The sequence below is a fragment of the Tympanuchus pallidicinctus genome, unplaced genomic scaffold (genome assembly GCF_026119805.1).
Source record: "Tympanuchus pallidicinctus isolate F22 unplaced genomic scaffold, pur_lepc_1.0 scaffold16, whole genome shotgun sequence".
NCBI lineage: Eukaryota > Metazoa > Chordata > Aves > Galliformes > Phasianidae > Tympanuchus > Tympanuchus pallidicinctus.
The window spans coordinates 24,147,831-24,171,708 of record NW_026294679.1 but is presented as its reverse complement, the minus strand read 5'-3'; the positions used below and the strand labels follow the sequence as shown (position 1 = coordinate 24,171,708).

General features: G+C 44.7%; 1 protein-coding gene across 2 annotated transcripts; it reads left to right on the top strand.

Moving 5' to 3' along the window:
• The first annotated feature begins 2,790 nt into the window (after positions 1 to 2,790).
• LOC128077451 (prosaposin) lies at positions 2,791 to 23,784 on the top strand. Of its 2 annotated transcripts, none has more exons than XM_052676615.1 (14): positions 2,791 to 2,919; positions 10,009 to 10,142; positions 11,317 to 11,391; positions 12,075 to 12,200; positions 12,451 to 12,645; positions 13,536 to 13,679; positions 14,233 to 14,289; positions 16,460 to 16,573; positions 17,276 to 17,371; positions 17,576 to 17,762; positions 17,915 to 18,066; positions 19,760 to 19,840; positions 20,420 to 20,527; positions 21,491 to 23,784. In XM_052676615.1, the coding sequence occupies exons 1-14, from the start codon at positions 2,877 to 2,879 to the stop codon at positions 21,524 to 21,526; spliced, it is 1,548 nt and encodes a 515-aa protein (XP_052532575.1). In that variant the 5' UTR covers positions 2,791 to 2,876; the 3' UTR covers positions 21,527 to 23,784. The 2 variants fall into 2 exon arrangements, with proteins under 2 accessions (XP_052532575.1, XP_052532574.1); XM_052676614.1 differs by having other exon boundaries at positions 14,233 to 14,298.
• Positions 23,785 to 23,878: the final 94 nt, after the last annotated feature.

Here is a 23,878-nt window from a genome sequence, read left to right as displayed (position 1 = left end):
GCAGGGAGCCCATCCTGAGCCGGGACCCAGCGAGATGTCAATGAGTCATGCGGAGGCTGCTGCTGCTTGAGCTGGCATAAGTTTCAGATGTGCTCAAGGCTCTTCCCAAGCCTGTAAGGCTGTAATTTGTGGCTTGCTTTTGCTTCCTCATTGACAGCTTGGTGCAGTCGGAATGGAAATGCAAAGAGATCTAAAAGCTGCGCTGCTGCAAAAAGTGCCTCTTTTTTTTTCTTTTTTTCTTTTAATTTTGGCAATGAGAGCACTTCTCCTGCAGAGCTGTCTCTGCAACTGCAAAAGCAGAGCCTGCAGGGCCTCTGGCTGGCCTCCCGACATTGCCAAACACAGACGGCTCGTGTGTGTGCCACTTGCGCAAAGCGGGGAATACAGCGAGGAGGTGGAGGTGGCCCTGGGAGGAATTTGTGCGCCGTAGGCTTGACATAACCAAGCATCAGGCTTCCCGGAGCCGGCCGGGCCCTGCTGCCAGCCCAGTTGGACTGGTTGCTGGTGGAGCAGCACTGCTGGCTGCCAGCCTCTGAGCATGAGTCATGGGTTTGCTGCAGGAGAGTCCCTGCTCTGGCAGCTTCCCAGCCCAAGGCTCTTCCTACTCACTTTCTCTGTGCTTCTCAAAGTGGGGCTGAAAACAAGTTCTTGGGTAACCAGTCCACGACTTTATTTATTTATTTATTGTTAAACAACAGCTGTAGTTCTGGATCACTGAATTGCACAGGCTTTTGAACAAGGAAACTGTAGAGCTGTGAGAAGGAACGCTTGCATCTTGTAGGCATTGTCTCAACAAGCTGTCTGTCCAACAGAAGGTCCCCCTCTGTTTCAGAGAGTGCTAGGTAGATGGTGCACAACTGTGGCTCCTGCTGTCAGGATGAGGTCTCCCTGCATGCCTTGGTTCCTCACAGCTGTGAGCTATACCTGGTCTCAATAGGACTACCTGATCTTTGGGGTTTCCTCTTGTAAATAGCCTCATCAGCTGTGGCAGATGGCCAGCGCTTGATCTCTTGGTGCCATGTAATTTTCTTTAATTCCATTTTAAGTGAGAAAACTACTAGGTGATTTGTTAAAATGGAGAAAGCTATATGTATCACAGTGTCAGTTAGGAAGGTGGCAGTCGTGTATGTAAAAAAAAACAAAGTCCCCAAATATCTAGAATTGGCAAAGCTCCAGGGAACTTAAGCTGACAGTGCCTGTCCTGGTGCCTATAATGCAAATAAACTGGAAGTGGCACCAGGAAGCTCCATCTTTGTTCTCCATCCCTGGCCTTCAGTTCCCAATGGGAAACCACCGTACCTGCTGAAACAGTGCTCATTTTCCAAATAGTCCTATTTGAGCCCCCCTACCCCAATTCTAAATATTCCTCACCAAGCTGTTTTTTTGTGCTCCTGAGCTAGTAGCTGACTTGGCTTAGAAAGACAAGGTGCCTTGTCAACAGTTTGTGTGCACATGAGAGATAAGAGAGGCATGTTGAGCTCTGTCTAAGCAAAATGGCTTTGGGACCAGAGTAAAGGTTGTTTGCTTAGTCTGGCCAATACTGCTGGCTGGCTGGGTCTGTCCATCTGACCTGAGTTTGAGAATGATCTCAGTCCTACTGCGCACGGCAGTGGGCAAGCATAGTCCTTGGGGCCTCGGGGTGCGATTGTGGAATGCTCTGTGTCTCTGTGTCTTCTTGCAACTTGGCTGCCCCAACTTGCCTTTTGACTTGAGAAAGGTCTGTGTAAGAGAAGTGTGCCTTACTCTTATTTAGATATAGGCTTTCATAGTGAATCGGTACAAAAGATCTGCTTCCTCCTAACCTTAAAATGCAAATAAACCTGAAGTGTTGTCAGTGAGTTTGTTCCTTGAGAAATGAATGTGTCAGTACCAAACACAGAACCACTGTGTGTGTGTAGATCCACATCTGTAAGAGTTGATTAAAAGATGCAGCATGTCTGCTGAGATCAGGGAGAGCTTGCACGAATCCTAACTGCAGAGTGAGCTTTCTGTTCTCCAAAGCATGGGTGAGAATTGCGCTGTGGGGTGAAAAGAGACCATTTTGCTCTGGTGGGGACAGGTGATGCAGTGCAATGTCCTCATCTTCAGGAGGGGAGGCAGAAAAAGGGCCAGAACTGTGTGAAGGACCCGCACAGTCCTGGCTGGTGGTCAGGCTTTGTGGAAGGCAGTTTCACTGCAGTGCCTGCTCCTACAGGTGCCTGCTAAGTGCAAGAAATGGGGTTCCAAAGCATGGGAGATTGTGATGAGGAGGGTTTTAGCTTCTTCTCCCAGGAAACAAATAGGACATGAGGAAATGGCCACAAGTTGTACCAGAGGAGGTTTAGGCTAGACATAAGGAAGAAGTTTTTCTCTCAGAGGTCAGGCACTGGAATGGCTGCCAAGGGAGGTGGTGGAGCTGCCGTCCCTGGCAGTGTTCAAGAGGCGCCTGGATGATACTGCGAGATACGGGTTAGTGCTTGTGGTAGCAGTGGTGATGGGAGGACGGTTGGACTAGCTATCTTGTAGGTCGTTCCTATGATTTTGCGATCAAGTCAACGTAGGTTCTGCTGGTCATGACTTAACGTTATTTGGGCTGTGTGTTGAGCGGAGACGGAGAAGGCGGCTTACGGGCCCTGTGAGAACAGTGAGTGCCCGCACCTCCCTCCCGGCCCTGGGTACGCACACCCAACTCCCACCGGCCCGCCGCCATTTCGCGCCCCGTCAGGCGGCGCTGCGCACAGAGCATGCGCGGCGGCGGAGGCCGGGGCCGGGGGGCGAGGCACGGGAGCGGTGCCGGGGGGGGGAGGGGGAGGCGCCGCGCATGCGCGCTGTGTGCAGACGCAGCCTTGATATAGGGGCGGGGGCGCGAGCGCCGCATTGCAGGCGGGCGCAGGACCATGGCGCGACGACTGCTGACCCTCCTCGGCCTCTTGGCGGCCGGTAAGCAGCTCTTCCTCGGCGTATGTACGGGCTAGCACCTCCCGGGGCCCTCCTTGCGCTGACTCGGGCGGTTGCAGGCTGCGCCGTGTGGGAGGCAGGGGACGCGGCCCCGGGTAGTGGCGCGGCGCGGGCACGGAGGGGGTCCCGGGGGAGCGGCCTTCGGCGGGGGCTTATCTTCATCCCTTCGGGGGTAGGTCAGCGTTAATGCTCTTTCAGATAGCCCGCTGGGGTCTCCTGCGAGAAAGGGAAGGGCCCGCTGCCGAGCCTGTTGCGGGGCTGAGAACGGAGCGGCCTGTCCAGCGCTGGGCTGGAGGTCAGTGCGTGTGTTCGGTGCCTGGCTGAAGGCAGGCGGTGATGCATTTGGGAGCGGAGGGGTGTGATCCGTGGTTCTGCAGGGAATCCACGGGGTGAAGATCTGTTACAGCACTGCCCCGATTCGCTCGTTTTGTTTGTTTGGTTTTTTTTGGCAGGTTTTCCTTTAAGGTAGATTGAAACATGCTGCCTGCCTGCTTGCTTCTGAGTTTAACTTGTCGCATTTGACCAGGTCATTAAAAGCTATAGCAGTACCGTGCTGACAGGCTGCAGTAAACCGTGCGGAAGAGAGATTGCACAACTGTGTGCTGCTGTTATACTTAACAGTAAGCAAGTATTGCCCTTCCTTGTGTGCGTGATTTGGTGGAAAACGGGCAAGAAAGCCAATGTTGCTGTCTCACTCTGCGTGTTTATCTTCTGGATGGTTTAACTCGGTTGGCTCTGTGCTGGGTTACCTGCTACCCAGTCCCATTTTAGTGGGGCTGTTCTTGAATCACCACAATCGTTTTTCCCCATGCTTTAAAAGTGGAAAGCCTTGAAAATGTTCAGCCAAGGTTGCTGTTAGCGTATTTAGGGAAATTGTAATGAGAAACCAGTTTAGCAATGAGAGTTAACCTGGTCTGCTTCTTAAAGGCATGTGAATGCAGGTAGGCATAGCAGAGGACTTGTTAGGCCTGTTTTTCTGTAGGAAGTCACTGTTTTAACAGAAATAAACACATCTCTTTTCATTGAAGTGCTGCTATGATTGCTAATTGACTCACCTACAAGAGCACTGTAAAGATTTTTTTCTAACATCTTGGCTGTGACAACCTAGAAGGCCAATTTTATGCAACGAGCTAGGTAATTAGCCATATAAAAATCTCCCTACCCTTGCTGTATCCTAATGGAGTTACTTGGCAGGCTTACAGCATGGCTGGTAGGCCATCAGGGTTTTTGGTTGACCTATTTACGACTGCTCCTGTGCATCTTCCCTGGGGAGGCTCTCAGGAATTAAAGCTAGGTGTAAAGGTTGATGTTTTCCTACGCTCTTTGGTTATTACTGTCAGAGAGAGATTAGTTTCTCTTAAAATACATACATAAATCCTTTTAAGTTCACGTATATGTAAAACCTGGTACAATCTAAATTGGGAGTAGGAAGTTAAAAGTTTGAGCAGGCAATTGAAGCAGCACTTTGCTCTGTGCTGTAGATGAAATCGGCCGAATGATGAAGGTGCCTTGTTGTAAAACACATGTTCTCTCTGTTTTGTGGGATGACTGGTGGGGAGTGCTGTGGGTGCGAGGTATCAGAGGGCTGTCATGTAACCAGGCTGTGCTGCTGTAATCATGTGACTTGCGTGTGAACCTGGCCTTGGACGATCAGTGTCCCTGCTGTTTGCAGAAGAGGCAGAAATAGAAGTAGGCATTCTTGGTTGCCTCTGGAGGAGCTGAACAAGCTGTTGTGCGTATTCACAGCTACTCCAAGTGAAACAAATGTGTGCTTCCGCAGAAATTTGTCCATCTGATGACCTCAATTTGAGCTATAAGTCCTATAAACGTCCTATAGCTATAATGCTATAAACGCAGCGGTTCTGGGAGTCTCTAAAAGCTGAGACGTCATAGGGAGTGGAAAATAAGGCAGAATGGAAGCTTGTCAGCAAAGCTGGAAGCATTTCTGTCAGGTGATGGTGATGTCACCTGGGGCTGTGGGAGGTTGGGCTCTGCTCATGTAGCAGTTTTTGTCTGCAGTGAATCTGCTGCTAAGGCTGCAGGCTGAAAGGGATACTTCTCTGGTCCTTGAAGTGCATGCATGTGTTTTTGAGGGGATGTTTGTGTATTGGGTCACAGAGCAATGTTTAGTTTCAGATAGCAGTAATGTTACTGAAGAGGTTTACGCTTGTTTTCCCTTTTTTCTAGACTTTGTACTCCTGTAAAAGTTTGTATGTAGAGATATTTTCTTACAGATGCCCTTCTGTTTTCTGAAGTCTTGGACGTTTCTGGGCTTCAGCTGCCCTATGCCAGGACTGTAGGGTAACCTGTGACCAAGAACTTTGGCTTCTCTCTGCTAGGTGTGGTTCTAGCTGTAGTTAGGAGGTGGTGTGACTATGCTTACCTAGTGAAAGGGAAGTCCTCAGTACAGAATTTCTGCGGAAACTTGCCTGAAATCCCCTTTTTCCCAACCCAAGGAACCCCAGAGCAAAACAGAAGGAAGGGAGATAAAGTATGTATGTTAAAAACTTCAGATGTATTTATATGGTAAAAAAAAAAAAAATACTGCTGCAGGGAAAACTGCTTCCCATAATCTCATGAGAATATCCTGGTGTCCTGTCTGGGACAGCTTTCCCCTGATGACTGCCAGATGCTCTTGAAAATCCAAGTATCTTTCCTAGCTTCTGTCTTAAGAAAACTTCATGCAGAAGTTGCATGTTTACTCTGCAACCTGTTATCTCCTACAGCCTTAAAGGAACACTGACAATTTATTGGAATGGTAAAGCTAATTGTACTGTCTTGGCTGATGGCGTTCTCTGTTGTCTTTAACTTTGTCGTGATTGCCTGTGTGGACAGAAACTGCTCCTCCTACCATGTTTGCTTTTTTGGTGCTAGAAGCAAGGGAGTGCCTGAGCTACAATGGTGTTTTACAGCTACCAAAGTGGGAGGGCACTCCCTACCCTGAGGAAAAGCCCAATCCTGCCTTGAACTCAAGACTTGTTTCTGGTGGATTGCTGGAGTTCCTGGTATTTCAGGCTTGCTATTGGTTCAGTAGATGCTGGCCTGGAAGACTGTGATACTGAGGAACATCTGGAGAACTGATAACACCTAACCATGTTTCGTGTTCAGCCTGCAAATTTGTCCATGCTCTCTCAAGTACTGTGGTCACTTGACTGCCTCATTAATCCAGAAGCAAAGCACGCCTTTGGCATGAGTTATAAGTGTGGGATGTGGTTACAACTTGTGAAACGTTCCTTAAACTCACTGACTGTCCAAAGAGCTGTGGAGCACCTAACCCTTCCAATGACTCCCTGTTAGGGTCATTCCTTGACTTGTTGACACTTTGTAAGATTTGACTAAGAGAGGTTGATCCCACTTGACTTGAGCTTGAACGCACTTTGTTCTTGCAGTTCCCAAGAGAAATGGAGTAAATGTAGTTAACAACCACACACACAGTGGAAAGATGGGTGCGTTCCCTTGGTCTTTAGGCATTTGTGGATGATAGAAGTCTCTTTTATTTAAACATTGCCAAGGGGGGTAGCCTGGCACATCTCCATGTTAACATACTAGGAGCAAATCACATTGGCAGCGAGGTGTAAGAGTTGGTAGAACCCCAAAATTATTTTCCACATATGATTTTGGGGCGTCAAGGTAAATGATGGCTCAACTCTTTTCTTACCAGTTGCAGGTTAATTTGTCCATGGAAATGCTGCTTACGCTGTACTTCTCCTAGCAGTCTGGTTTGGAGGCAGCTTGAATCTTCAAGCTGAGTTGCTGATAGTTTTCTAGCTTATACCCTGGCTCTCTAGGAACTCTAGCCTGGCCCATAGAGAATCTCTGTGCACAGAAGCTTATATAACGTGTTAACTTGTAAGAGCAGTCACGAAAGTCTCATTAGTAGATTCAGTGCAGCTTTGGAGAAGATTGCTTAGGACATTTTTCTGTGCATCTCAGAGTAATTCAGGCTGGTTCTCAGTGAAAGAAATATAACATGTACTTGAAGGAAGAGAAGGTTATTGTCAGTATGTATTTATCTCACCATTTTTCCAGTAGCTGCCCTTGCAGAATGGTAATGCAGCCATCATAAGCTTCCTTCTGGATTCCCGTTTGTTTAACAGGAGTGAAGAACTCAACTGTACTTCAGTACTCTGTAAGCTTTTCAAAAGGGAAAGGTAGTGATGTCTGAGAGGGTTATTGCCTGTACTTGACTCACCTCTTGGTTAGTTTGTCCCATCACAGATACTGGCACTGAGGAGAGCTGCGATAGTTGGCACACGCCGATCTGAAAAAGTGTCTCACTGAAGTAAGTAGGGCAGTACCTTTGTGGGAGCAGGGTACAAGTTTCCCTGTAGCTTCCCAGTCCTTAAACTGGCTTTTGTGTGAGCTCCTTGGCAGGCCCCATGTGAGGTACAGTAACTGCTGCTTTTTGGACTGTGTTAGTGATATTCTAGCAGAGTTAGGTTACTGACCTGAGCCTTCAAGAAAGGATTGCTGCTGCTTTTCAGCTTTTGGAGAGTCTTGGTACGTTGTTGGGCTTCAGGCTGTGTTTCTGAGGCAACGCTGTTTCTGGGAGACAGCTTCTGTTGTTTGTCAGGAATGAGCATCGGAGAGGTCAGCATGCGTATGAAGCTCTCATCTTTGGGATGGAGAAGCTGCAACGGTCCTGGGGTGCCTGCAGACTGTCAGCTTGGCTGCAGGCCTGAAAGCTCAAGTCTTTTACAAGTGAAAGCCCCTTAATTTGGTATGGGGGGTGCATTTTCACCTCCCCCTTCTCCTTCCCCTTCAATTTTCTCTAATTGTTTAATTTAGTTGCACAATGGCCCTTTGCCTTCTAAATTGGAAGAAGCCAGCTGGAAAAGGGAGGAACCAGTGAAGGGGATGATTTCTGAAACACCCTGGCCTTCACAGATAAGCTTGTGTGGTGCTCTAAAAACAGTGGTGTGTAACAACTTCATGGAAGTGGGGGGCAGGGTTGGATGGGCATGGCAGCTAATCTACAGAGAAAGGAGACATCTATTTAAAAATGGATGACCTCAAGTAGATGAAGAACAATGTGTAAAATAAAGGGATGCCAGAGATAACTAAGAAGGTAATCCCATTGAGTTTATCCAGCAAGCATTAGGAGTTGTGTGAGGTAACTGACTGTGCTTTGTTTTCTCCTGGGTTGCTGCAGGCATCACGTGTCAGTGCAGAGGCTGTTGGGGGAGAAGGCATGGGAACTGTTCTGTTGGGAGCTAGCACACAGACTGGAACATTTGCTTTGGTTGTGAATATATGAGGGGAAGAAAAATGCTAGCTCAGAGATATGAGAACAAGCTAAAAGCAAAAGTTGTGGGAGTGTTAAAAGACTTCCATCTGTTTTCTGAATGTGGAAGAGCCATGTAGGTCTGCTGGCATACTGTCTTGCTGCAGGAGGGAAGGCTTTAAATACTGGTGGTGTGGTATTTCTTCTGGCCTGGAGCTGGTATGGATCCTGCAGTGTGATAGGCACATTAAAGCAGAAAGCCAAACAAAAATTGGAAGTTGGTTATGAGCTGGATTGAACCAGAACGAGTTGCTGTGGGATTGCCTGGGTTTGGGCTTTGAACGGGCTATTAGATTGAGAGTTTGAGAAACTGCTTTTTATAACTCTTGTAGTTTAGTATTTCAGTTTAGTTTTGTAGCTTTGCAGTATGTTTCAAACAGGGGTAAGGGGGTAATTTTCTTTTGAAGTATAGAACAAAAGGCATAGGCTAATTCTTTACAAGTAAATAGTTGAAAGTCCTTAGTTCCTCTGTTTAAAGTCAAGGTCGTGCTTGATTTTAGCCAGGCTTTACTCTTCCTTGCAGAGCTTCTTCCCACTGTTCACTAACCTGTATCTGAAAGGGATGAATTGCTTTCCTTGGCCTTGCTGCTTGTCATCCAGCCAAGAGCTGACAGCTATTTGACTTTCCAGTCTGACTTTGAAACTAAACTCTTGCTGGTGATTCCAGATGGATGGTGCATGGAGAGTGTGCTGTGTGTTACAACAGGCCCTCTGTGAGCATTTGGCCGACCACCCACTTTTACAAGTTTAGAAGTCTTACCAGCAGTCCTAGGGTGCAGTTTTGCTGAAAAATGATGTGCAATCTTAGCCTTTTCCTGGGGGGAGAGCGTGGCAAACTTCTTGCTCTTGTGTAGAGGTTTTAAGTACGCCAGGCACATTTTTCTTAAAGTAAATGGGTCACTCCTCTGTGAAATCCAGTGTAAACAGGCTTTAGAGAGGAACAGCTGAAAAGGCTGTGGACTGTCACCCATAAAGCACTGTGTATTCGGCTCTACTTGATGTGTGCTGGCTATGTACCTAGCAGATGTGTTGGTAACTCAGCTGTGAAGCTGATCCTCTAATTGCTCAGAACCGCGATGTGAGAAGCAGAAACGTGATTATTTGCTTGTCATAACCTCACTAGAAGCTTTGTAGCTTAATTTGTGCTTCTTAGTGGTCAGTGTAATTTTACAGCATTTTGTGATGTGTAAACAGCACTGATGTAGAAATAATGGCTCCTGAATAGCACCTATCCAGCTGATAGGTTTGAACAGGCTTCTAACAGCCCTACAAAAAATGACAGCAGTGCTCTTTAGGGTAACCATGGCTGGTTCCATAGGAGTGTGCCTGCTGTGGGATTTCAGGAGCTGTTTCTTCATTGGTTACTGAAGCCTGGAAGATTGAGCTGACCTACAGGCAAGGTGGGTTGAGAAAACTGGGTGAAGCTGAGTGTCTGCTCCAGTGGCATTTGCAAACCAGCATAGTAAACAATTAAAATACTTAAAATTAGCTAGGAAGTGAGCTTGATGATCTTGCCTTATTACTAATAGTCCAGGTCTCTTACGTGTCTTTAGGGGAGCTGCCTGAAGATCAGCTGCTTTCCTAGAGTTGGCTGTGCTGTTGGTGTTTGGGACTCATCCTGACATCTCAGAATAGAAATTACTGGATTGAAATCTGCTTAAAAGTATTAGTAAACTGAAGTGGCGTAATGGAAAGGGCATAATTACACAGCGCAGCACTGAACTGTTTACACTGAAGTGGAAATCATTCTAATGTGCAACTGTGAAAGCGTGATTCTCTCTTGGCAGCTGTGGCCAGCCCTGTTTTGTGGCAGAAGGACTGTGTGAAGGGTCCAGAAGTCTGGTGTCAGAGTCTTCGCACAGCGTCGCAGTGTGGAGCGGTGAAGCACTGCCAGCAGAATGTCTGGAGCAAGCCTACTGTAGTAAGTATCAACTGCTGAGCTGCCTGCCCAGGGTAGTTTGGGTAGCTGGTTTCCATATGCTGAAGATTTTCGGGTCTGATTGCGGTTAAGTGCTACATCAGACCGTGGTTGCTGTGAGTTAATTCGGGTGCCAGATAAGGGTTGCTTTCCATTTTGTGGCCTTGTGCAACCTGTCTGCTGACTCCTCATGTGACCTGTTGCACAGTGCAGCACGTGGAATGGAGCTAGTGGGTTTCAGACTTGATCCTCTTCAGTAAGGCGATTCATAATTCATAGGGCCCTTTTTTATTCTGAGCCAAGAATTTTATTCCAAGCTGGTAGGTTTAGTTAAAAAATAACAGCTGTGTGATTGCTTGGGTCTTTCTCACAGTATGATGTTCCACAAAAGATATAGCTTGTGCTAAATTAGGAAAGCCCTGACAGTAAATAAGTGTACAGTTGTTATATGTAGTATGGCTCTTAAAGTGGTGCTAAATGTGAGTGCTGCTTTAATGGATACAGCTGTAGCTTGTGGTGTTGTTTCACAGCTTTCTAAGGCAAAGGCCATTTGTACGCAGGTACATCCAAACCACTTTGCCTACCTGTGTGCCCAAATGTGTTTCAGCTTGTGAAAAAGTAGGGAAAGGAGGAATGTTAGAATGGTTAAGTGTAATTAAAATGAATGAATCTGCCTTAAAAGTTCCTATGCTTCTAGTATGTGTGAACTTAAGTAATTTCTTATGCATTTGTGTTTTGCTCTATCTTTAGACTGCAAGTTTGTATTCTCTACTCTGTTCCAAGTTTACTTGACACAAAATAATTAATGTGAATCTGATTAAAAATTATTATTTTTGTCCCTGATCTTTGGAAATCTAGACTTTTCAAATAGAAAGGTAAAACAGGTTCAGGAGATGACATCTCAAGTCAACATACTTTACCTTTCAAATGTGCTGTGACTAGGTGAGGTAATAGTGATGACAAACCTGCTTCTTCAGAACTGAAGAAGCTGGTGTTGGGCATGCTCAGAATGGCCTTGCTCTGTTTTGAAGTGTCTCTGCTTCCACCTTAGTTCCAGCCAATACCTCTTTAATTTAAAATATGGATGTGGTGCTCATTCTTTGCATTCATATTTGCAAACTGCATTTACAGGCACCTTAATTCTGTCTCCAGTTAACTCTTATTCTTCTCTCCCTAGAACAGCATCCCCTGTGATTTATGCAAGGAACTTGTAACAGTGGTTGGCAAGGTTTTGAAGGACAATGGCACAGAGGTAAGCTGAGCTCTTCTCCTTTCTCCAAGGCACTTGTTCATTTCTTTGTCATAATAAAGTCTCAAGGTGAAGGGGTATAAGAATATTCTGCAAGAATATTTCCCAGTATGAACAGCAAGTGTTGAAAGGGGATGGATTACACAGAATATGGCTTTTAAACCATTTTTTCTGGTTTAGAGATTAGCAAATTCTAGAGCCTTCCCTAACACATCCCTGATTGTCTATAGATAGAATTGTTCTCGTGTTAGTGGGCCATTAATCTTGAGGGGTGTGATAATGTAGAAGTGGATGAGGAAAGCAAGTAAGATGGGCTTTATTTTGGCTATGTGACCGCTTCCCTTTAGCTTTCATGAATTCAGAGAACTTAGTGAGGAAAAGATCACTGTCGTGCTAGCTTGTAATTTCACTTCCTATTTAGTGTAAATGGCTTGTGGTAATAAGGGCATGTTGTATGGGCCTTGTAGGATGTATTTCATGTTTTCTCTTTGGTAGGGTTTCATTGAAGGTCCAAGATTGGGCAAAAAGCTATAATGCAAAATCTTATTCTAATTTGGCTTGCTGGCTGCCTAGATCTACCTGAGTCCAAGGGCTGTCTTTAGGCCTCATAAAATGCATTTTGGGAGTGGAAAGAGCTTTTGATATGTAGGTTTAGATAATCTATGGCTTGCCTTATCTTTTATTAGGATGAGATTCGCTCTTACTTGGAAAAGACATGCGAGTTTCTTCCTGACCAAGGCCTGGCCTCTGAGTGCAAGGAAATTGTGGACTCCTACCTACCAGTTATCATGGACATGATCAAAGAAGAATTCGTAAGTAAACAACAATCTGTAACTGTTTGAATTGAAAACTGCTGTTGTTCATGTTTGAGTTTTCCATACAGGATTGTGCATGTGGTCCTTTGGTTCTGTATGGGTTACTTGTGTTGCACTTCTTTACATTTGAAGACAACTTCCTTATTGGGAACTGTTTTCCTGCTTCAGTAGAACAGCTGTCTACTCTGAACATCATGTAACAGTGCAGTCATTCCAGTGCTTTATGCACATATCTTATCTCCCCTAGGATAAACCTGAAGTTGTGTGTAGTGCCCTCTCACTGTGCCAGTCCCTTCAGAAGCATCTTGCAGCAATGAAGCTTCAGAAACAGCTTCAGTCCAATAAGATACCAGAGCTGGACTTCTCTGAACTGACATCTCCATTCATGGCTAATGTGCCCCTTCTCCTTTACCCTCAAGACAAACCCAAGCAGAAGTCTAAGGTAAGGGTTCAGTGCTATTACACTGTGAAGGAAAAGTGTCAGTTTGTGTAAGAATTCATTGGTGATTCTTGGTAAGGGATTTTCATCCTGGGCATAGATGTTCTTCACCTGAGTGAAGTCTCCTAGTGAATTTTGTGCTTCTGCATATACCTGTACAGCTATCTTTTCTTCCTTGTGAATTTAAAGCTGAGTAAGCTAATAGCTGCAGCCACTATGGACCATCTATATTAGCTTGGATTAATAGCTGCAGTCTAAGCAATTAAGTCTTGTGCTGGGCTTTTCCCATCCAGGACCATAGTAGTCAGACAGGTCTTACTTAAAATTGTTTCTTCCAAGAAAGTGTTCAAAGGAAGAAGAGAGATTCCCCCATGTTCTGATTAGTCTCCTGGCTGTGCCCTTCAGAGAAAGCGTTTGTCTCTGAATCTGGAGGTGACAGACTGGATCAGAAGAGAATGAATAGCTGACAGAGCGTTGTAGATGAGATTATGAACTTGGGAGTAGAGGCTGAGTCTGATAATGAACTTAGATAGGGGCACTGAACAGCTGGGTGGATGTAAAACCTGCTCTTGTGGGTGGAGGAGGGAGATCTATGCCAAATTTAGAAACCTTCCCCCTGTCATCTAGTATCAAAACCAAGAGGCTCTGGTGATTGGATATCTCAGCTGTTATATCAAGTTTCAGAGCTGTGTGTACCTAATCTCCATCTAGTGGCTGGTGTACATACCAACAGGAATGTGTCTTTTCATGTGAGGTTGGGCTTGTAAGTATTCTGTGTGGTATTAATTAAGGTTTATATATAGCTTAAAATAACTATTAAAGCTTAGTACCGCACTTGAGAAGATTCAATGGCTATGTGAGGATGTGTCAACTTCTTTTCACTCTTGGTCCAGGGAACTGAGGATGTATGCCAGGACTGCATTCGGCTGGTTACTGATGTTCAGGAGGCTGTGAGGACAAATGCAACTTTTGTGAAGTCCTTAGTTGCTCATGCCAAGGAAGAATGTGACCGCCTTGGACCTGGGATGTCTGATATGGTAAGTTATCCTTCTGTTTAAAAAATTGTTTCTCAGTGTAAACATAAAACATTTGATCGGTGCCTTAGCCTCCTTGGTTATTCTATAATATAACCAAGGAGCATGTGTGATATTTGGTGCATGTTATGCTGTATAACAGTGACTTAACATTGAAATATCAGCTTTTTGGTCCAGTAAGTAGCAGTGGTGGTGGGAGGGGGGGGGGGTTAATGGGAGTGGAGGGGACAGAAAGAGGCTCAAGATGACTGAGAGGCTTTAAAGATGCATTTCATAAAAAATCATCTGTAAGTGTAATGGGGTCAGAGAAGTACAGAGGGGTGCTTTTTCCCTGGGAGGCATGGAAGGACTCATTAGATAAGCAGGTATGTGGGCAATGATTGTGTAACCTGAAATGCCATCTTATGCTTGGGACAAGCTGTGAAAGATAACAGTGTAGGTATTAAGTAGAGCAGGTAAATTAATGCTTTAGAAAGTATTAGAAAATTTTAGGTTAGCCCTGCAGCTTAAGTGCCCTGAGAATGACAGCAAGGCTTTCTTTTCTCACTTCCTGCAGTGCAAGAGCTATATCTCTGAATATTCTGACTTGGCCATCCAGATGATGATGCACATGGTAAGATCAGTAAAATGTGATATTTGATCTCAGTTCATTTTTCTGCTATGTGTAGCTAGCTTATTTGGAAACAGGAAATGCTTTTTGTAGTGGAGGTGGGTAGAGTCTGCTCTGTAAGTGTTGGTAGTAACACTTGGAATTTGGCATTTAATTGGGTAACAACCTCACTCCCAGTTTGCTTCAGCCCTTTCCTCTTCTTCCGCAACTGCTTCAGTAGTGCAAAAGGCACGCCAGAGATACGGAGGAAGATGCTTTATGTACATTATGCATGACTATCTCAGTCCTGTACTTATACCACTTTTCCCCTCAAATACTGTATACAAATAATGTCTCTGTCACAGTTAGCGTTGCAAAATTGATTCAAGTAAGTGTTGGAGATAAGTGTATCTTGGGGGTTGTGCACTGTCACCCTCCATTTTCTTTGTGGAAAGAGTATGCAGTTTAAATGCTTGACAATTTTTTTCTTAACTGTTATCTTTAATTTCTCCTATCTTCTTCTGTCTCCCATTTTCTTTGTCAACAGAAAGATCAGGTAGGTGAATAACTTGCCTGTGGTGGTAGCCTGCTTGTAGTTCACTTGCTACTCTTAAAGGGCTGGTAGTTCACTTCTTGCTCTATTAGCTGTGTACGTGGTGTGAGTGCACTCAGTTTTGACAGATACAAGGGATGCTTATGTGATGACAGCAGGGAAAGACTTCAGTCTTTCGCCAATTGATTGGTCTGTCTTCCAGCTCTGCATACCAGTCTGTAGTACCAAGATATCAACTTGGTTATGCTTTGGCTGGTAGAGCAGATAATGTGCTCGCTTTCATGTGAGATAGAAGTGGGAAGAGCGAGCCAGCGGCTTGTTAGCTTCTGGTGTAATGTTTGGGCTCAAAAGGGCTTGAGTTTGGCTATCTTTGGGTCACCTTTGTGTTCTCTTTGTGACCTATCATATTAGATGCTCCGAATACACAAATCAAAGGGAAAGCTGCAGGAGGCCTTTAGGCTTCTGCTTCTTAGAGCTGTTTGGGCTTTCAGTTTAACTGCTCCTGGGAGACCTTGTGTCTGTCATCTCTTTGAGAGAGAACACTGTGCGTGTGGATGTTGTTTTAACATTAATGTTAAGGAAATGCTTATAACGACGCATGAATCAAAGGGCTTGACTTAAAGGTACTGTCTGGAGTAGCCTGAAGCATCGCTGTAAGTCTGAGATACTGCTTTTGCCTGTGCATGAGGTTATGGCGTGATGTTGCGTAAGCCTCTGCTGTAATAAGCTCGATGACTTGGCCAGTTGGGTGGGTATGACCTTCTAGTTATCTGTAGGACTAAAGGTAACTTTGTAAAAATCTTACATAGACTCAAAGGGGAGGGGGAACTCAAGTTTTGCATGATTCTCTGAAAAGCCTTTCTCGCCTTGTGTAGGTGCAGTATGACCTCCTTACAGCAGTGTATTTGCCTCATGTTCGGGATCTGTTTCTGCATTTAGTAACGTCTGAGACACTAGAAAGCCTTTTTAATGGCTTTGTCTTATGCTCTTATGGCTGTGAGAAGAACGCTTTGAATGTAGAATTGCATATACTTTAAAAAAAAAAAAAAGGGTAGGGTTAGGCTTAGTTTTTAACATGGTTAACTTTTGCTCATTATAGGCTTATAGTGTTCAGTAATACAGGAATGTGTTTCTGTTTTCAAAATGTGATGTTACTGGATGCTTTAAAGAAGGTAGTTTGTGAAAGAGGAGGAATCCTTTCTTCAGAGCATTTCGTCCAGTTCTTGGGTGAACTTGTCAGCAAAATGAACCTTTTCTGTAACAACTTGGGGCTTTCAGGGGAGCAGCCTATGGATGCAGATCTAAGGGGGTGGTGGTGGTGACCTGTTTTGGTGTTGGTACATCTTAAGTCAACTCCTTTGAAGGGCTTGCATATAGCATATTAGCTCTTGGTAAATGGGTTTTGAAGTGGATGTGGCCTAAGCTCCTCTTCTTTTAAGGGAGCTGCTAAATTTGGTTTGGTAGCTGTTCTGCCTGTAACCATACCAAATGCTTTGGCATACTTAAGTAGTCCTGAAACCAATAGTTGTGTTGGAGCCTTTTAATAAAGGTGTGTCTTGTGTTCTCTTGGCGCTCCCACAGGCTCCATAAAAAGGGGTGCATCTTCTAGACTTTTAAAAGTTACTACAACTCTCTTTCCAGCAACCAAAGGATATTTGTGCCATGGTTGGATTCTGTCCTTCTGTGAAATCTGTTCCCCTTCAGACTCTGGTGCCAGCTCAAGTGGTTCATGAAGTGAAAATGGAAACTGTGGAGGTAAGATGGATGACTTTGTATTCAAAAGCTTTGCTACCCTTTTTTGCTTTACTGTAATGAACGAGGTGAAACAAAGTAAATGCTTGTATGTGCTGTATAATCCAAGTCTCCCTGCATATAAAATCCTGGGCTGTGTTTTTGAGGCTGGTCTGTAAAGTAGAAGGGAGCCGATGCATTTATTATCTTTCCACAGCCTTTAAGTTAAGCAATGAGATGAGTTTTTTTTTTTTCCCCCAGTCTCTTTTGCATACAGCCAACTTCTGATAAACAGTCTCCAAATAATTTCCCTGAAATCCCTCTGTGTTTTTTTTTTTAAGACCCAAACAGGAGGATGCTCTCAATTCTAGTAGATTTTGTTCTGTTAATGTGTTTTAAGAAATACTTTGTGTTTCCCTTGACTCCAGTCACCATGGCAGTGCTTATTTTTGCTAGATTTAACTCTCTGCCTCATGCAACCTGAGAACTGTGGTCTTAAATAATCATACAAAATAAGTTTTCATACAAAAAAGCATTTTATAAAGATCTTTGAGGTTTTGGGGCTGTGCAAGACCTCTTGAATCTAGCTCAAACTGGCTAGCTAGGTAAAGGGCTCAGTATGCCAGTCCTGAATGTAAGTGCTGTTGGACTGATCTTTTATGAATTGTACTGTCAAATGTGGTCTGGTGTTGATTTATTGTTTTGTATGAATGTTTATATTCTCAGAAAGCTGCAGTTCAAGAGAAGACTTTTTCTGTGTGTGAAATCTGTGAGACGATGGTGAAAGAAGTGACTGGCCTGTTGGAGAGCAACAAGACAGAGGTGTGTAAGTGATGAAAATGGTACCCCTGCCAAGGCTTTGGCTAAAATGGGCCTTTATTGTTATTGGTTTAGAGGGAGAAAGAAAGCTCAGCTTCATGAGAGCAAGAGTTTTCTCCTTGTTTGCTAGGACAGAGGAAGCAAATAGATTTGAACAGATGGATGTTTGTGTCTGTTATTTGCAACTCGTGCTTCCTTGTCCTCCAGGAGGAGATTGTGCATGAAATGGAGGTCGTCTGCTACCTGCTCCCAGCAAGTGTCAAAGATCAGTGTAAGGACTTCATAGAGGTCTATGGCCAGGCTTTGATTGATATGCTCCTGGAAGCGACAAATCCTGAGGCTGTGTGTGTTATGCTGAAATGCTGTGCAGCCAACAAGCCTCCGCAGCAGCCAGGTCGGTAAAGAAGACTTAGTATTGTTGCAGTATGAGCTTGTTAACCTGTGATTATATTCTGTGTGGATTCGTCCTATCATCCTTTGCCTAGTGCTGCCTCCTTTCTTCTGCTGGGAGAACTACCTAAGTGGTTTTTTTTTTTTCTTTCTCAGTTGTGGTGAAACCCGCAGGTGGCTTCTGTGATATCTGCAAGATGGTAGTAGCTTATGCAGACAAAGAACTTGAGAAGAATGCCACAACAACTGAGATTGAGGCTTTACTGGAAAAAGTCTGTCACTTCTTACCAGAGTCTGTCAGTGATCAGGTAAAGCATCTGCATAGGGGCAGGCTAAAAAGCAATTCTGTGCACAGTCCAAGGCTGAAAATGAAATGTCAGCACATGCAGCTGGAACTGATTTGGTTCAGCCACCCAATCCTTAGGATTTTTTCTTCTCTATTCGGCACAAAGGCAGAGCAAGCTCTGACATCGTCTCACTCCAATTTGTAGGGGGGAGATGAGGTTCTTTTAATATCTATATACCCAGTGTGAGATTAAGAAACAACAAATCGAATGTTGGTCTGACCAGATTATAAATCCTATTCAGGGAGATGGGGAAGGGAAGGAGGGCGATAGAAAAGATAGGAGAGATGTGAGAATCATGTAAAGTGGGGATGGTCACCACCAGGATCCAGCAGCAGTTCCACTGCACAGCGTTTCAAAGGTCTGAGGCAAAAGCAGCAGGGGAGGAGAGCAGCAGCAGTGTGGCCAGCCTTGGGCAGCAAGCAGGCAGCAGGAAGAAGTCGCAGAGCCAATCTGTGGGGGGAGTATGAAGGCAGCAGGCCTGATCTGGGCAGTCCTGGCTGTGTGGACAGCCTGCCTTCCGATCAATGCAAGGTAAAGATGAACAGAAGAATGAAGCAGAGAACGTGGGAAGGCTGGAGTGTAGTAGTACCTCGGGGTGGTTCTTATAAGGATATAATCAGTGTGACTTGTGTCAGAGTTGGAGGAATCTCCTTCTGCAGAGACTGGAAGGACTTGGTGTGGGCAGACTAGATTTTCGCATTCCATATCCTTAGAGGGGTTGGCAGTCTGAATGGATTGAGACTTCCAAGGTCTTGACTGGCTGGCTGCTGTACTAATTTGTAGTCAATAAAGGTCTGCCTGGAAATCCTCTGAGAACAGTGGGTGGAGGCAGCTGAAGGGTTTTTTCCCTTCCTATCTCAACAAGGATCCTGTTAGGGGGATTAACAAAGTAACTGGATGTTAGCTGGCATAATTCCAGTGAGATAGTAAAAGGCAATGCCTGTTACACTGTTGCTGTCAAGGTTTACCTGGAAATCTTACTAGGTGACTGCTGAGTGTCAACTGCTTATAAGCTTAGCAGGCATATTATATGCAGGGTTGAAGTAGCCATGAAATAGCTGTTCCTGCTAACTGCTGTGAGGCTGTTTAATAGCTGTGGTTGGCTTATTAATTGGTGCCGTTAGTCTCTGCTGAGACTGCCAGCGTGTCTGTGCTTCAGAGTTGGCCTCTCCACTAGAGGGCTGACTGCTAGTGATGGGAAGCACTTCTGCAGTTGCCAGAGTGGATGGTTACTGCTTGGGTTAAAGAAGCTTAAGAGCCATCATTAGTGCATTGCTGTGATCCTGTTCAGGATGTTTGTCTTCAGCTTGAGCGTGCTTTCCCCGAGACGTTGGTAAGCTCCACTGTCAAGAGACTGAGTGTTGCACATCAAAGCATGTGTTGCTTTTTTGACCACTTTCTCAGCGCAGCTCTTTTCCATACTCAATTGTGACTACAGGCAGGTATGAACTAACCAAAAATTATTTTGTTGTGGGGTGAATGCCATGCTGAATCTTCTGATCTGCGGAGCTGGAGTCTCTAGTTTATTGGTTTAGAGTGTGTTATTGGAGTGGTTGGAGAAATAGATTATGGGTCGGCTTGCTAAAGACTCTATATTACTGTGATCTTTTTAAGGCCTTAATGGGAAAATCTCCCAACCTGTGCTTTATTACAGTGTGTTCAGTTTGTGGAACAGTATGAACCTGTGGTTGTACAACTCTTGGCAGAGATGATGGATCCCACTTTTGTTTGCACTGTGAGTATCGTGTTTAGTTCTATTCAGGATGGGCTCTGATACAGTCCTGCCTACTCTTCTCTATGCTTTTCAGCGTGTAGCAAGCAGAAACTCTGTTGGAATAAAAATTAGTGTGCTGAATGCTTTGAGCAAATTCACTTGTGCAAGGCCTTGGGCTTAATGAATGGACAGCTGTTTGACTGCCAGCCTTGTGTAAAGAAGGACAGAAGAAAAGAACTGCCAGTGGTTATCCACTGTTCAGGTTCAGTAACAAGCATGGTGTGTCCTGAATGGGATGACAGGAAGTTAAATGACATTTGTTGAGAACGATCCCTTTCTAGAAGCTGTTTCACAATACTTAATATGAAAAAGTTGTAGTAACTTAATTTTTCCTGGTGTTATATTGCTGCTTTGAGTCTACTGATTCAGCTGCAACCATGACTGCAATTGTCAGCTGAGGACAGTGCTGTGTTTGCTCTTGAAGCTGCCTCAGCATTGCCTTTGGGCTCCTGCACTTTGTTAGGTAAAAGCTCAGACATAAGACAGGAGTCTAAATGTTTTGGTGCTGATTCATACTGACTACTGCTGTTCTTTTCACAGAAATTAGGAGTCTGTGGAGCAGCTAAAAAGCCTCTCCTAGGGGATGATGCTTGTGTTTGGGGTCCAGGTTACTGGTGTAAGAACATGGAGACTGCTGCTCAGTGCAACGTACGTAAAACCTTGAATTTCCAATTGTCTTTGAAAACCTCCTTAAAAACTAATTTGCCAGCTTCTGTAGCACACTAAGTGGGTAAATTCTTAGGTAGGTGCTGAGTTTCATTAGAGGTTCTTCCATAGCCCTTAGTTTTCTCAAAGCACGCTGTTCCTCCCTTATTCCTTCCTATTTATTACTGTGCAAGCATTTTGGAATCAGTGTCATGGATTTTCAACCCGTGGCCTGGGTTGAAAGGGACTACAATGATCATCTAGTTTCAACCCCCCTGTCATGTGCAGGGTCACCAACCACCAGACCAGGCTGTCCAGAGGCACATCCAGCCTGGCCTTGAATGCCTTCAGGGATGGGGCATCCACAACCTCCTTGGGCAACCTGTTCCAATGTGTCACTTCCTCCTAATACCTAACCTAAACCTCTCCTGTCTCAGTTTAAAACCATTCTCCCTTGTCCTATCACTATACACCCTCACAAACAGACATACCTCCTCCTGTTTATAGGCTCTCTTCGAATATTGGAAGGCCACAGTGAAGTGTCCCTGGAGCCTTTTCTACTCCAGGCTAAACAAGCCCAATTCCGTCTATGTTTTTTCATAGGAGAATGAATAGGAATGCACAGTAAGCTGCAGTATGAGCTTTGTATGCAGTATGAGTATTTTCTGTGTTCCAAGATCCATAAAGCCTTGTCACAACCTGTGTTCAGGCTCTAAAAGTTGGCTTTCAGTATTGTTGTGGATTGATGCTTTCCCTGCCAGGCCTTAAAGACTGAGGATCATTGTTTCTGACTGGGGGATAAAAATACAGTTTATTGTAGTCCTCTATGGAACCACTTATTTTAAGAAATGTTTTTTGTTCCAAAATCTTAGTTCAGAGTAAGGTGTTAATTGTGTAAGTAAGTACTCACTTGTCCTCTAACAGGCTTTTTTCCACTCACATATACCATTTTTTTTTTCCCTGCAGGCTGTTGATCACTGCAGACGTCACGTGTGGAACTAGAAGTATTTTCCAGTACTGAAAGTTTGCCATGGCTCATAAAAACGTGGACTGAGGCTGGAGAGCTGTATCTCAAATGTCCCTCCTCTCTGCCTCGTTAACAATTTGACCTTCAAGTTCCTTTATTGTAACTCTTCTGTAGCAGTGCTGCTGTTGAAGGATCAGATCTTCATTGTTGACTTAACAAAGATATTTCTGGCTGTACAGTTTAACTCATTATGCTCCTGAAAATAGTCAGTGTGTTGTAGATTTTAATTGGTAGGCTGAAGTTTTTTTAGGTGCTGGGAAGAATGATGAAAGATGAAATGATCTCTTATCTTTTAATTTAAAAAAGAAAAGATAGTGACTAAACTTTTAAATATCTTTCTGTAGCCAGCTTTGGGAAGATGACATGTTGTGTTTAACATCTGTCTGGAGTACTAGTTTTGTGCTTACTGTTGGGGAACCCTAAGGGATGATGTTGAATCCTGGAATTCCTTCAGCTGGAGTTTTCAAAGCTTTACAGATACAGGAAAGGGGACTTGATGTGCCCAGCAAACTTTCAAAGCAACCAGTATATAAAAAGGTTACATTTGCACTTGAGTGGTCACACTTAAGACTTGTAGTGTTGTCATAGCCAGGGAAAACCCTCAACATTAGATCATGTTCTTTTTATTTCCTTGGACCGCTCAGCTTCAACATGGGTGTTCTCTTGTCAAGCTCTGAACAGTTCAGTCTTTTCAAGCATGCTGACACACTTAAGGAATGCCTCCCCCCCTTTTTTTTTTCCCCCCTACTTGCTCACCGATTCTGCTTCATCTTACAGCTTGCTACGTGCAGCCAGCCTGGTGCTAAGGAGGTAGAGCAAACTGACTCGATAGGAGATGGAGGTGAAAAAGTCAGCAGGGGCTCCATGTATGTGAAAGCCTGTACAGTTTAGCAGGCAGAACGTGTGGGAGATGGTTTTACTGTAAAATGCTGTTTCGTTCCTTGCTTTTGGTTTTCTCTCGTGGCGTATTCCAGTAATCTTAAAGCTTCAGAGGTACTGTTAGGCTTGCAGGTAGTTCCCACTGCTGCCACCCATTCTCAGTGACATTCATCCTCCTGAGTAGTTTGAAGTATAACTTTCTCTTTTCTCAGAGTTCCCATTTCTATTGGGAAATGCACCTGAGTTGCAAGTGGAGATGGCAGAGAGTGAGAATGCTGTTGCAGGTATTTTACAGCTTTGCTGGCATGCCTGGCAGCCTTTCACAGTGGCACAGCAGGAAAACATCACACTGAAATTATCTGAACCTTTGAACAGAAGACTTTTAAGGCAGACTGCTACCCTGAAAACAAGTCAGGCCCTTGAGGTAGGGGCTTTCAGGATGAGAATCATGCTTATGTTGTTCAAGACAGACCTTTTACCGGCTTTATGTGCTAAATTCTGAACAAGGTAACTCCTCAGAAGGCACAAGAGTAGCACTGGAGAGTCCTCTGGGAAGGAGAAGCTGGGCTGTGTGGAGCTTTGAAAACTCCAGTCCTGTTCAGAAAGTGCTGGCAACTGCTCCTCTTTGTGCAGCGCCTCGGGTGAGACGGGAGCTCTGCTAATAGGGCTTCAGGAGCAAGCAAACTCATTTTCATGGGGTTGAATTGAAAACCACTCAACTGCATCTTTTTCTTACTACTTGTACACACTGAATGTCTGGGCGGTCTTGACAGATACTGAGACAGATTTATCTTTCCTGTTTGTGTACAGAACTCTGAAGCACTCCCTGCTTTAAAAAAAGTCCTCTAAAGGTGTACAATATCAGCAGCTTTCTATCTTGGCAGGCTTGTGCAGTGCTTCTAGTGGTGTATCCCAGCAGGGGTAAGTGTCCCAGGTAGATGATGGTCTCTCCTCAGCATGGCTGCCCCTGGAGAGGTGCAGGTTGTCACACTGCAGCATGCAGTATGGGATTGGATCTTTTAAAATGATTTTTTTTTTTTTCTTTTAGGGGGGTGGATTGACATTTGCTCTTATCAACTGGCAAGGTTGTAATTCCTGTGGGTTTTTTAGTAGTGGAGGACTCATGCTGGCAGCCTGTAGGGCAAGGTGAGCTGGGCGAAGTCCTGTGCTCCTGCTGGGAATCTCTTCAGTTTTTTCTCACTTCCTGTGGAATGTGGCACCTGACCTGCTTGAGTTACGTGTGTGGGGGGACATGCAGTTGCTTTCTAAAGAACATTGTCTTGATTTATTATTATTTTTTTTTTTTGCACAAAAGCTTCTTTAATGAACAATAAAAACCTCTGTAAACTGGTAACTCAGTTGTTCCCTTGGTGTGTGCTAGTTCCTGAAGGATCTTGTCAGCGTCCCTTTGCCTCAAAGGCAGAAGAGGGCACGTCCCAAATCGTCAC